This window comes from Rhyacophila brunnea, unplaced genomic scaffold (assembly GCF_057557595.1).
Source record: "Rhyacophila brunnea isolate RB1 unplaced genomic scaffold, BYU_Rbru_1.0 scaffold_18, whole genome shotgun sequence".
Classification (NCBI taxonomy): domain Eukaryota; kingdom Metazoa; phylum Arthropoda; class Insecta; order Trichoptera; family Rhyacophilidae; genus Rhyacophila; species Rhyacophila brunnea.
Genome location: NW_028232837.1, coordinates 25,439,207 through 25,452,928, shown reverse-complemented (window position 1 = coordinate 25,452,928; position 13,722 = coordinate 25,439,207). Strand labels below are relative to the sequence as shown.

At 31.6% G+C, this 13,722-nt stretch overlaps 1 protein-coding gene across 1 annotated transcript in view; it reads right to left on the bottom strand.

Moving 5' to 3' along the window:
* cysu (peroxidase homolog) overlaps positions 1 to 11,622 on the bottom strand; it is a 67,841-nt gene extending 56,219 nt beyond the window's left edge. Inside the window, exons 1-2 of the mRNA XM_085945170.1 lie at positions 11,546 to 11,622; positions 7,819 to 7,909 (exon numbers count right to left, since the gene is read on the bottom strand). Of these exons, the coding sequence (XP_085801296.1) occupies positions 7,819 to 7,850 (32 nt within the window). The 5' untranslated portion in view covers positions 7,851 to 7,909; positions 11,546 to 11,622. The remainder of the gene's footprint in view (positions 1 to 7,818; positions 7,910 to 11,545) is intronic.
* Between the last annotated feature and the right edge of the window lie 2,100 nt (positions 11,623 to 13,722).

Sequence of the window (13,722 nt, the reverse complement as noted above, 5' to 3'; positions counted from 1 at the left end):
AATTTATTATCGTACTCTGTTATCAAATTGTAAAAGGCAACAGCTTCTCCTTAGCGCACAAATTCGCCATTTTAGTACCTACAACAAAAGTCTTACGACTATATTGTATTTTTAATATTATGCAAAGTTTTTTTGTATATTTTTGATCCTTTCACGGTATTTTCTCCAATCTCTACAATACTATGTGCTAGACCACGGCATCGCCTTCGCAAACGATCGTTAACCAACATCATCAGGTCGGATCTAGCAAGAATATAATCTTTCCTATCTCTTCCGACCTAAATACAAAAATATAATTTATTAAACAATATGATTATCCATTATCTTTCAATTTAATAAAATAAAATAGTATAATTATATGAAATTACTTTGCCGGTGCAGTTTTCTTTGGTTCAGTTTTCAAGTCACGTCAATTTTTACTACCTACCTATTTATTTATATCTCATTATTCATTAGAGTCAATTTTTTTAAGTGCTCTACCTACTAACTGTTTTTAACGTCAAAACTTGACAAGCATATTCAATGAATACTAATTATTGCTGATACATAATGCAGTGTACATTATCGTTGCCCAATTACCAAGTCAAACCACCGGTAAGTAGGTATTCGTTTTGGTACTAGATCTAGTATGTTTTGTTTACTCATTCCCGATCACATGAGTTAGTTAAAATCACGTCTGTTTTCAATGGGATTATCCATGTCAAGGTTCCTCCGCGGTGCCTACTACCACTTCGCCACGGCTCTGCATGACGGTGGTGATGCAACCGCGAGACCATGCGCCTCGTGAGCGTGTCAAATCGGGGGGCAGTCATCCTCGCGAATGATGGTCTTTACCCAATAACTGAGGCAATCTTCACACATCGGTGGATTTCCGAAGAGGTTCGATGCTCTAACTAATTTCAAATTATTAGTTCACTTTTTGAAGACTAGATAATTGAAGGGGTACATAATATTTTTCTATTACACTACTTGATAATGAGTAAAAAAAATACGCTGTACGTTGGCTCATTGAAAAGTGGTGAGTTGATTATAACCGCAATCTTTGTGCAGCCTTTTGAAACTTCGTTGTTATTTTTTACGTATGTATACAATAACTTTTCATTATTATATTTTAAATTTTTGTAATCAATATGTAATTGTTTGTTTCCTTAATAAAAAAAAATGTGATATGAGATTTAGTTAAATATTGTTAGTTAAATTATGATGCTTTAATGTTTTTGACAGTAAGTATATCTATCTATCTATAATAAATTGACAGTATCAATCCTTTTGCGGAAAGTTATATCTACATTTGAATTAGTATAGTGTGATCTAGTTACGGAAAATTTGAGCTTGTTATGTATACAAAATTATCATTCTATACAATATGTCATCAACATATTAATACAACTTAGTTACAATAAAACCAATTTCACTGGTTTATTTTAGCATTATTTGTATTTAGAAATAGTATTGACTGATTGAGAGAATCTAAAATTATGCTGAATTACTTTCAGCTTAATTTTTATGAATTAATGCATCGTCTTTTAGAGACTGTTTTTTCAACGTTTGCCCATTTTTGTTACTCTAAAATCAAGCATTTTTTGTACTACAATTCATCATATCAGTGTCAATACAATGTGATCTCACCGGTACCTCGGAACTCGTGGTATGAGAAGTCAGTGTCCGGCGAATTAGATTTAGAGGGCCGAAATCCCAACCCAATCATGCAATCCGGTCGAAGTATCTTATACCTTCAGAATACTTTAAATATAAGTAATAATTGTCAATTTTTATATACGGTATATCGGGTCGCATTCGAAATTAAATGCGAAAAATCCTACTAAATAGACGCCACGGTCGGTATATATATAGTATGGCTTCATATTGAAGGTGTAATCAGTCCCTCAAAAGATTTGCATCGTGTGTATTTTCGCAAAGATGTTCAACTAATCGACATGTCGGTGACAGAATCGATGCACGCCTTTACAAAGTAAAGGCGAGGCAATTATCTTATTTTGTATCGGTGTCATAATTTTCACTACTTGCCAATGACAAATCACGAGACTCTACTTCTACTACAATAAGCAGTAACATAAGTCAAAATGACAGAGTATTTATTGTATGGATAGCTACTTACTCACTTGCTCACATTCTGTATTTTATAGACAGATAATCTGAACCTGAGGTGTAAACTGAATTAATCGTATATCATGGATATTTTGTTGAATTAAAAAAAAACGAAATTATCTCATTCAAGATGCATGTAATTATTTAAATGTATCTGTATCATGTTATATGAAAACATACTACGTGCCAATTTTAATTGATAAATAAACAAATGCAGACAAAAGCAACGCGATAATTATTTCATTCATGCAGGTCCGGAAATATAATAATTAAAACTGAAACTTGGGGCATTTTATTTAAAAAAAATACTAGAATATTTTATTCAACGAATAATTCACAAGATTAAGGAATGTAAAATTCTTTATTGTAATATATTGCAGTAGTGAAGAGTGGAGGTAGGCTGTTAAGATCCGAAATCAATAGTGCACACTAAATATTGTCAGTCATACTTATTCGTTTTCACTGAACTAAGAATACAATTTGCAGAAGGTGCTGGTTAGTTTTTAAAATTCATTTAAACCCTGCCATACCAAACCATAATAGTTGGGCGATCCGACAAAAATATCGCACACTTTTTCAGTCATACTTATTTGTTTTCGTTGAATTAAGAATTACAGGTGGTGTTAGTTAATTTTTTTAATCATTAAGCCCTGCCTAAGCCAAACGACAGTAGAAAAAAATATTATACATCTATCTATTAAATAGCTAAAATGATGTATGATTCAATAGAATAATTTTAGATATTTTATTGATAGACGAAAAATTTTGCCTATTATCTATAATGACTTAGTTTACGTAGGGCTTAATTAGATTTTAAAAATTAAAGTCTCAATTACATTGAGCTTCTTTACGAGCTGTTTATTGGCGAATTTACAATCTGTCTGTAAAGTGGCCCAGTGAAATCATCGAATAAGTTAATAAGCAGGTTGTAAACACTCCACCGAGAAAAGTTGAAAGCCGGTCAACTTTACACGCTACACGCCGGCGTGTGGGCCTACTGCGTCTGCGCAGTAGAGCGCATTACCAACCTCCCGGTAAAAAAATGAACTACGTTCCATCAAAATAGTCGCTGGCTTGTGGCTTCTCAGCGAATGGAAAGTTTTGTGTGTAATCATCAAATCGCAGTAGCTGAATCGCTCGCTTTTAAATTCGCCAATAAACAGCTCGTAAAGAAGCTCAATCTAATTGAGGCTTAACGAACACTATGTGTAGATTGTAGGATTAGTTCAATGATAACAAATATGTATGACTGAAAAAGTTTAGTGTGCACTATTTATATCGGCCTACCTCCACCCTTCGCCACTGATATATTGACCATACAGGACGAATACAGGGTCGAGTTTAAGTTTTTTTTTCTAAAAAGAATGTACATTCAATATTTTTTTCAGACGTCCAATTGCACTACATCCCACCTTTGACCTCCGGAAAATTTCTTCAGAAGATAATTTAAATTATTCTATAGACCTTAAGAGACGAATAATTGATTTTACAAGATCAGTGTTTCATAAATACATAATATACTAAATAAGATAACGTCATCTCATTAATCCTTTACTTATTAACATAGTACCTAATTATATATTAACATTATTTCATTGAATTATTATTATTAAGCGAATCTTCTCAATAGTAATTGCTTTAAGATGGGCAGATAATAAATAGTTTGTTGTTAATAATCTATGTTAAGGTTAACAAAAGCTATTTATTTTCAATAACATAAGTAACATTATTATTTCTCCATAAAATCAATGAATAGCTGTTACACTAATGAGGAGACTATGTGATTTTAATTACCGAAGCGTGATACAAAATAATATTAATGAGCAATCTATGGATAAAAAAGATGAGTCGATATTTATTTAGTACTGTGGTTCAGATTAATTAGACGATGGCAATGTTTTATAATTTATTAGACAGTTGGTGATTAAAGGTCAGAAAAACATATCACGTTTAATTTAATTTATTAAAGTAGGTATTGACTATTCTAGGTATTTTAATTTTAAATTGATGTTTAAGACGGTACTTCAGTGAAACGGCAGATAATTTTCAACTATAGGTGCGACGAAATTTTCGAGAGCGAACGTCAAGCTGTGAACACGTCAATTTATTTCGTGATGGCGACGGGGGTATTAATTCTTAAATCGTGTAAAGATGACTAAAAAGCGTTACCCACTTACTTGAAAAAGAAAACATGTCAATGAATATATTATTATTGTTACTAATAGAACAATAAACAGAACATTAAATGGACGCATGTTGGATTTATATGACAAATTATATTTCGTTCGGCACGCGTCATTTGCACAATCCGCGCATCGCCTAGCCACGATCTTTTTAGACCATGCCTCAACTGAGGTATAGCCTTAATATTATGTGATATCTGAAAGCTCTTTTACAAGCGTTCGTTGTTGGATTCCTACAAAATGATCGATTCTTGAAATAGATCATTATTCAAGTAAGGAAATCGATTCTTCAAAAAGACGATATTTTTTAAATTATCAAAAACAATTTTCATTTAAAGCCGATTTGATTTTTAACGATTGTATATTATATTATTATTATACATGCTTATCTAACACATCATTGATCAAAATTAGAAATAAATATTTAATAAGTAAGTAATACAAAATCATAACTTATATACTGCTCAGAAAAACTCTTAAAACGCTATTTTCAATAGAATTAAAAAACAAAAACAATTTGATTTTATTATTTTTTCCATGAAATTTGTTGTATAATAAGTTTTATAAGGAGTCGATTAAAAATAAATTTAATTATAATAAAAAAAAATCTGAATCGATCGATTTTGAAATTGCACATCTCTATGCGGGTGACATAGCCATACTATGTGTCGGCCGGTTGCCGAATACTGAATAGCGCTTTCAGATGGTTCCTGGTGCCGTCTATTTCGCGGATTTTTTCGTTATTTACTTTAATTTAACCCGGTATACAGTTCGCCATAAATAAATTTAAAAAAATATTATCGTGGTTTTTCTTAAAATATTAGTACCCATCTATTTGTTTATAAAAAAAACACTTCCATCATGAATTAACTATTAATTAGATAATAACTAAGACAAAGACGAAAATAATAATTGAATATTCTCATTTAAGGTGACCTGTGTTGCATTCAAAGTTATCAACGAAAATGTCTCGCAAAATAGACAGCATTACCACCGAAATGCGGTCTTCGACACCCCGGCCAATATACTATGGCTGATGTCAAATCGTGACACGAATCTGTAAACTTCTATGCCAGTGCTAGTTATTGATTATATGCATATGTAGAAAATGGTGATTGTGGCATAATGAAATAAATAGTATTAATTTAAGTAACAAAATATGCAATCGAAACTCTTCATTAACTGCAAACAAGTAAACGCATTACATTGGAAGATAACCAATAACTAGCACTACAGTCATAATTTAAAATTCAGTGCCACGGCCTAAACATAATCGGCCATGGACTGGCATGTACCTGAATTAGTTACGTTTATGTAGTTGATTACGACATAAGGGTATCGTTCGTGTCTAGATACATTAAGTATATAGAAAACAAAATGCAAACATTTACACGTTTAAATTAATTTAATTACGGCTAAATTCGACGTATTCTATAAATCAACGTTATTAGTAGAAATATTTTTTTAGTCTATTAAAAAGTTAAATGATGTAATTGTGAAACAGAGCGAATTATGTCGATTCATATAATCAGTTAAAATATTACATCTTACATGATTAAACAGTTTGCAAACCAATCCACCTGCTTAACACCTGTGATCAGATAACGCGCCGTAATGTTATAATTATTATTACTCAATACGGTAAGTTTAGTGTTCATCTCTGTCAGAATCACTTTTAATATGCAGCCAAAACATGTTTCATTAACCAGTCTTGATGCGTGAAGTATCACGTAGTATTGCGAAGTTTGAATCAGATGTTAAATATAATTGCTTTCGGTTCATCTAATTTGCTTATGCGGCGAACATACTCCGTTGCTGTATTTGTTGCCCAACACTGTTTATGATATCACGCATTGTAAAGTATTGCAACAATAGATATCAAATGTGTTACAATGATTCGGATCCTATTTGAATTTAAATAATTGAATACTAAGTAGAAACCTCATCCAATCCGATATACGAAAAGATGTCTGAATCCTGCGAGGAATCCTTATAAAGAACTTTAAACTGGAAACTATAATTTAAGTCCTCCTATAAAGTTGGTACCTAATCATGTCATATATTTTTACCACTACCAAGGAAAATTTTTTGCATATATAAAAGTATTGTTTTAAGAATTAATAGTTAATGAAGTCAACCAAATGGCCAGAATGTCTTTTATGAATATTTACCATGGTTTGCAAAATGTTCCTCATTATTTTAAGGACTCACTATACTATTATATGGTATACACGTATAATTTATTTAATAACTATCTTTTCCATATATAATGCTAATGATAGCAACGCGATTTTCAATTGTTTTATTCATCTATCATTGAATTAAAGATCCCCAGACCCATTCGGGTGTATATTATGGCGTATCTAACAAAAAACGCCCTTCATGATCAGTGGACTGTATGTTTCTTTTTATTTTACAACACAACAGCAGGCCATTAAACCAAATGACCATAATGCTGTAGTACTGAGCCTATACTACTGAGTAGTCGCCTTCACTCTACCCTGATAAAAGCACAGGACCGAGAGGGTGGAGAATCTTGGTCGTTTAGAAAATTACTGAGTTTCAGGGTAGTCACCATCCTCGGCCTTAAGGGAATGACCAAGAAGAGAATAATAGTAAAATAGTAGTAAAAAAGTAGAAGTAAAATAATCATAGGAAAGTCCAGTTTTTGAGTAAATTACATAATACTATATCTTACACATTGGATTACGAGAACTATCACAATTTTTAACGAGTATTTATGGTCGAGACAAACTATTTTCAGTTTGCCGGCACCGTACTTTTAAGTAATTTGAACACAGAACGCAGAGTAAACAATGACCTGGATTAATTTCGTAGTATTTAGTCAGATCCTGCGTGCTGTGAATACCGAGATGACTGGAGAAGGCTCCTTGAAGAAACATCCGAGTTGTCATCTTCAATCATGAGATCCAAATGAACGAGAAGGAATATTTCACACACAAATTAAGTTATTTTGCAAATGTTTTTTACCCACAAAATATTTATTAAATTTTAATTTATTCAAATGGCTCTCTATTATGGTTAATTACCTACTTTGAATTTATTTAAGTTATTAGTCAATTAGTTTTTTTAAATCATTCACTGAGTTGTCAATGAATATCCGCAATAGTTGACAGAAAAAATAGCTGTGTAAAAATTATTTTTTAAGTCACATATTTTACACTGGCCACCTGTACAAGATGTCGTATTATATATTATTAGACATTAAATGAACAAATAAATTATATTTAGAATTAGTAGATAAAGTATATACAACTATTTTAAATCAACTATAAAGGTCGTTCGGTTATTAATTTTATAAACCCCGGTTGCTATTTAAATAAGTCATAAATACTCACAGCAGCTGTATCCTGAATGATTGTTATCATAATAAATTAATTTAACGTAATATATTATTAAAATAGTATAAGTAACGCCATAAGATAATAATATAGTTAGCAATGCAATAAATTCTCTCAATAAAATTGTCAGTCAAAATAGATGACTGATAAATTTAATAACTCACGTTCTGGCAAGACTGATTGAGATGTCCAGCATTAATTCTCCAACACTGGCAATATCTTCGGTTTTCCAATCTCCTTTTGGTGTTGCAACATCTGAAAAGAAAAAAAAACAACAAGTTAATATACTTCTAGACATCAGTATATATTATTTTCTATACTAAATGATTCTAACATATTTTATTTATCGGTGAAAAATAGTAGCTTTGACCTTCCGAGTCATAATCCTTCTAGAGAGTCTACTGTATTCGATTTATACACACAATGCTACATATAATTATGTAAAGCTTCTTTGTGTGTTTTTTTTCAATAAATACTGTTTAAATTGTAAACAGTATTTATTGCTCTTTGCTAAATATATTATAAATAATGCCTCTATAAGATTATCTAAATCGATTAATTTTAAATAAAAAATAAATTATGTATGTTCAATAATTAGAATGGTACATTCTTAAAATCTTGTAAATTATTCGTTGAATAAAAGAAATATGTAGTTAATTCGAATATAATACACATCTGCATAATAGTATCTCGTCTTAATTCCTCAGTTCTTCTGAAGAACCTCCATATCTACAGCATCCATGGACCCCACGCCACTGATATGGCGATATATTAAAAATAATAGTTAACATAATATATTGTGGGTACTAAATAATCTGGACTCATTCCGTATTAGAAATTTTGAAAGCAGTTCGATTTTCTAATTGAACGATTGTATATTGTGTGGTTATACTGATAATATATTAATTATTTTCTTCTTCTTTTGGCAAGCCTGAAAACAAAATGGCGGCTCGCGTTTGCGTAGTTTGAAGTAATATGTTTCTTTGTTTAGGTTTCTAGTTTTTTTATATATGATTATTCAATTCAAAAATAATGATTAATGTATTGGTTTTCAATATCGAAAAAGAGGACGGCGTCTTGTAAATAAGCATACGAATGCCATTATAGCTAACTTAATCAATATTTCTTTTCTTTTTTCTTTCGACCATGTCCGATTCTAATAGAGTGGAGGTTTTTTTGTATTAACAGATTTGGTTTTTACGAGAAATGGGTGTCAGCCACTTGCTCAACCTATTAGATCCATACTATGACTCATGCACAAATTGAAAAACAATATGTGTACTTGCCAGAACCAGGATTTGAACTTGGGGACCACGACGCTATAGGCCAACGCTTAAGTATATCAGAGATTATCTGCTTTAATTTCATACGTTTATACTCAATTTTATTTAATATATTTTTTAACATCTTTATTAGTACCAATCGAACACATAATAATTAAAGAAATTTACATCTGGCACGCAAATTATTGAAAGTGAAACAATGCCATGTAGATAATATATTTTCAAATTATAGTTCTGCAGACCAAGATTCAATACGTCATTACTATTAAACAATACCAGATCGACTCGCCTGAGGCTAGTTTTATTTAAATATCTAAGTACGGTAATCAAAGATCAATGATCGGTCTGCTCTCGATAATGTGTACGCGGATTGTAGCCTACCCACGCAATCCATTAACATCATAAAGTGCGATGACTTATGCTAATTTATTAATACCTGCTTCAACGTATTTCGCATAATTAAAGAGATTACTTTTGTAAGTCACTGCGTATATATTAATATAATTTATATTAAAAAAATACAAAATCAGAGGTCCGCAATGCGGTAACCGTGAGTGCGTGAGTTGCGTCTAAAACTTGTGATCGAGATAACCCGTCTCGAGAAATAATCAGAAATGGTGAACTTTAAAGCTCGAGAAAAATAAAAGCTTCAAAAAAGCTCTCGACTTTGAACATGGAAAGAATTCTTCAAATTCACCGGTGAACAAGTTTTTAGTGAGAAAAGCTTATATTCACATTATATTATTGTTTGTCATAAACTTAAAAAGAGATAACAGGTTCTAATAATTATTGTGTCACAAGAGAAACGAACATGGTTGCCAACCTCTGGACAACAAAAATATTGAATGGATGATACAATGTTTTATTTTCTGATTTTTTTTTACAATGACACGTCATGCGACATTTTCAAAAGTAGTTTATTGAGAATGAATCATTTAATAATCTGTTATTCTTTATTAATATTGGCAATAATAATAAGTAAGCACTACGAATTTTAAATACATACAATCCAGATGATCACTACCGTCTTATACTTGAAGATGTAGGCGAAATATATGAAACAAGTTATGTAAAATGAAAATTTAAAATTTTAATGTTTGATTATTCTAAAAAATAAAACATTAAATCGAGCTTCAATATTATAACCGTCATGAAATTATATTCGACTTTTTTTTACAATCGTTGAACAAATTTTCAAGAAAACTGTATACAAATACAATAAGATATTTGTAATTGTAATTGTTACAATAAGTGCTAATACTTTGATACAAACCTACCCTAAGTTTGATAATATTTATCACTTTATCACTTTAGCGGTCGATAAGTATAAAATAGACTCATTGGAATGGGAAACAGTCATATAAAAGAAATATTTCCTCAAAAGTTTTGGTCTTGGAACTATTTTGTATAATTATCTAAAGCGTCAATTAATATTGAGCTTCTTTACGAGCCGTTTGTTGGCGAATTTAAAAGCGGGCGATTCAGCTACTGCGATTTGATGATTACACACAAAACTTTTCATACGCTGAGAAACCACAAGCCAGCGACTATTTTGACAGAACGTAGTTCGTTTTTTTACCGGGAGGTTGGTAATGCGCTCTACTGCGCAGACGCAGTAGGCCCACACGCCGGCGTGCAGCGTGTCAAGTTGACCGGCTTTCAACTTTACTTTTCTCGGTGGAGTGTTTACAACCTGCTTATTAGCTTGTTCGATGATTACACTGGGCGACTTTACAGGCAGATTGTAAATTCGCCAATAAACAGCTCGTAAAGAAGCTCAATGTAATTGAGGCTTAATCGAATTTGGTTATTGTTACATTATTTATTATTTTTATAATATATAATAATATACTTAAGAGGTATGATAGTTAATAAGCAATTAATAATAATTCAAATCTCATTTGAATATCGTGAGCCAAATATAAATAATAACTTACTGTAAGTACCCATTGAATCAGTTACTAGGTACAAACTACAAACGGATATAGATTTCGAGTTCAGTAGGTGCTGGCTTCATAATAAATTCAAAATAGGTTCAACCTAAATACCTGCGTGAAAACGACAGTAATAAACAATTTATTTACAATAGAATGTATTATACGCACAGACCATTGTGTGAAATGTTACTGGTCTTAGATATTATTACGATTCGGTACTTATAATTCGCATGATATTGTATCGCATCAGATTATAAAACATCATAATATATAAAAGATAACTATCGTCGGTCTCGATTCTGAATTCTGGGTCCAGTAAATATACATGCTTTTATTTAAAGTGTGTTCAAATTTAGGGCATGGATCTATCTTCTTCTCATACTGTCCACTATCGGAGATCAGCCATCATCAAGACAATCTTCACTCTATCGTCTTCTATCCGGAATAATTTGACGAAACTGTACTCGTTCCGATCACGAAATTCGTCGTCTTTATCTGCTATATTCCGTTGATTTTCCTCGGGTAATTAGTAAGTTGAGGAGTGAACTTTAAATTCCAGGATAGAAAGATGATGTTTCCATAGCAAACATATATTTACGATATATACATAATGCAGTGGCTTCACCGAAGCCTCATATTCTTTCAATTTAATACTATACAGAATTACTTACTTATTCTTTTTCGGGCTTCGATGTACGCAGCATTGACAGCGTCATATGTGATACAGGTGTGTTGGCCATCGTACGGACTGGAAAAAGAAGAGAAAACATGTCAGACATTAACTTATTAAAAACAAAGAAGAAAGAGTCCTGTCAGTCAATATTTACAAATGTCAAACGTCTTGATAGCAAATCCAGGGGGAATGGGACGACTGGCCTCCGGACAATTGGACGCCGCACTGTCGTAGACACGTGTAGACGAGGTATTTTAATCAGTTTCTATCTACTACTTAGTAGTTTGAATTCATTTTACTCTTAATATAATGTATTCTTTATCGCGGATTGAGAATTACCATGCCTAAGGCTTTATATAAAATAAAAAACCCTATTTTCGTTGGAACTTAAACATATGCACGATTAAATCAATGTTTACGTCTGCATATTTACATTCTCACCAACTGTTAAATCATAATATAATCATTGAAATATAAATAATAATATTGAATATTTTTTTTAAAGTACCTATAAGTACCTAACGTCTATTTATTTTCGAATTTCGTGGCGTCCAGTTGTCCGGTGCCAAACCGTACTAGACCCAAATCCAGGACATTTTAGTATGGTTGAATTATTACGAAATATTTCACAGTATTGTCGGTATTAAATAATGCATTTCATATAAATAATAAATAAAACTGGCCACTTTTGACGCCTTGCTTCGGTTGGTTAGTTACTTTTGCCTGTATATTATTCTTTTTTAAGTATTGTACACAATATAAGACATTATGCGACTTAATTATATGGCTGCTTGATATCGGTTATATCGGTAAATAGTAAATTATTGTATTGCTGGACTCTTAATAATTTATACATACAAGTATATGAAGTGCCGATTGATTGGGTAATAATAATCTATTTTACGGCACTTTTTATGTATAGGTAATGGTACTGAAACAAATAAGGGTATATGTACAGTAGTATGCCACTACCAAAACGCTTAAGTTGAGATGAGCTGGACATAATAGTTTGCAGGCAGAATGGGCGCTGCATCACTGCGATAATACACGAAAAATATAAAACGACATAAAACTCGTCGTAGAGAGAACTTGAGGAGGCCCTCGTATAAAAGTGGATTGAAAAGGGTAGATGATGATTATGTATTAATTAGAACTGGCGTTTTCGTGGTATAACTCCACTACAACGGTTTGACAGCCGAATCATCCTCTAGATATTGTGTTTACTCTATATGCCCCGCACAAGCGTACCTCATCGGCTGACTCTTATACTTCCTACAGTGGAAGGCTTTTCACGGTAGTTCAATCCTAATTCATTATTAATAGCCAGCATAGCTACTCAGGTAAAATACTGGAGAATTAAAAAAAATGTTTTCAATACATTAATAAATTATTATGGACATACGCCCATTATTCTTTCATATGCAGATCGTTTAGCAAAGCATTTTCTTTTTTGCATTATTAGCAATATTATAAGTAGTGTTTTTTTATTGATAATATTATTTTATTATTAAATGTAATACTTAAATACAAAAAGACACCCACGTTAGTTATTGAAACATCTCGACTGTATCTATCATTAATTTTTATTGATTAATATACGAACTCCTACGCATAATTAAAAAAAATACTAAGCAGGCAGCTGAGTCAAAAAAGATGCCTTAGATTATATAATATAATACTATAATGCGATGCTTATGAATAAAATAATTATTAAAACAAGTTTTCAAAACAAAATGTAATAATGAGAAGTCTTATAGACCTATCGTCCAGCTAGACTTGTGCTAGAGGCAGACAAGCAAGATGATAATAATTAACTGTAATTTGTTTGGGTTTACCAAATGACAAATCATTATTTTTTGAGATTCCTAAGGCGTGGAATCTCGGGAGAGATGTATATACAGAAGAAATTACAAAGTAAACCAAATGCGTGGCGAATCGGTTTTTATGATCGAGAACGCGCTAGGAGCATCAGGTTGCTCGTTAGTACTTACATAAATTAAGATCCATTTTTATTATCTTATAAATATTTTCATCGACGGGAAATCAAGAATCATTTATCGAGTAGTAGAAAATATGTAAGTACCTCTGTGACATGCATAAAATGTTGATCTTAATATAAAAATGTAAATATTTATATTTGAATGAGTTAGATCCCTTACACACTGTCGACCTCTT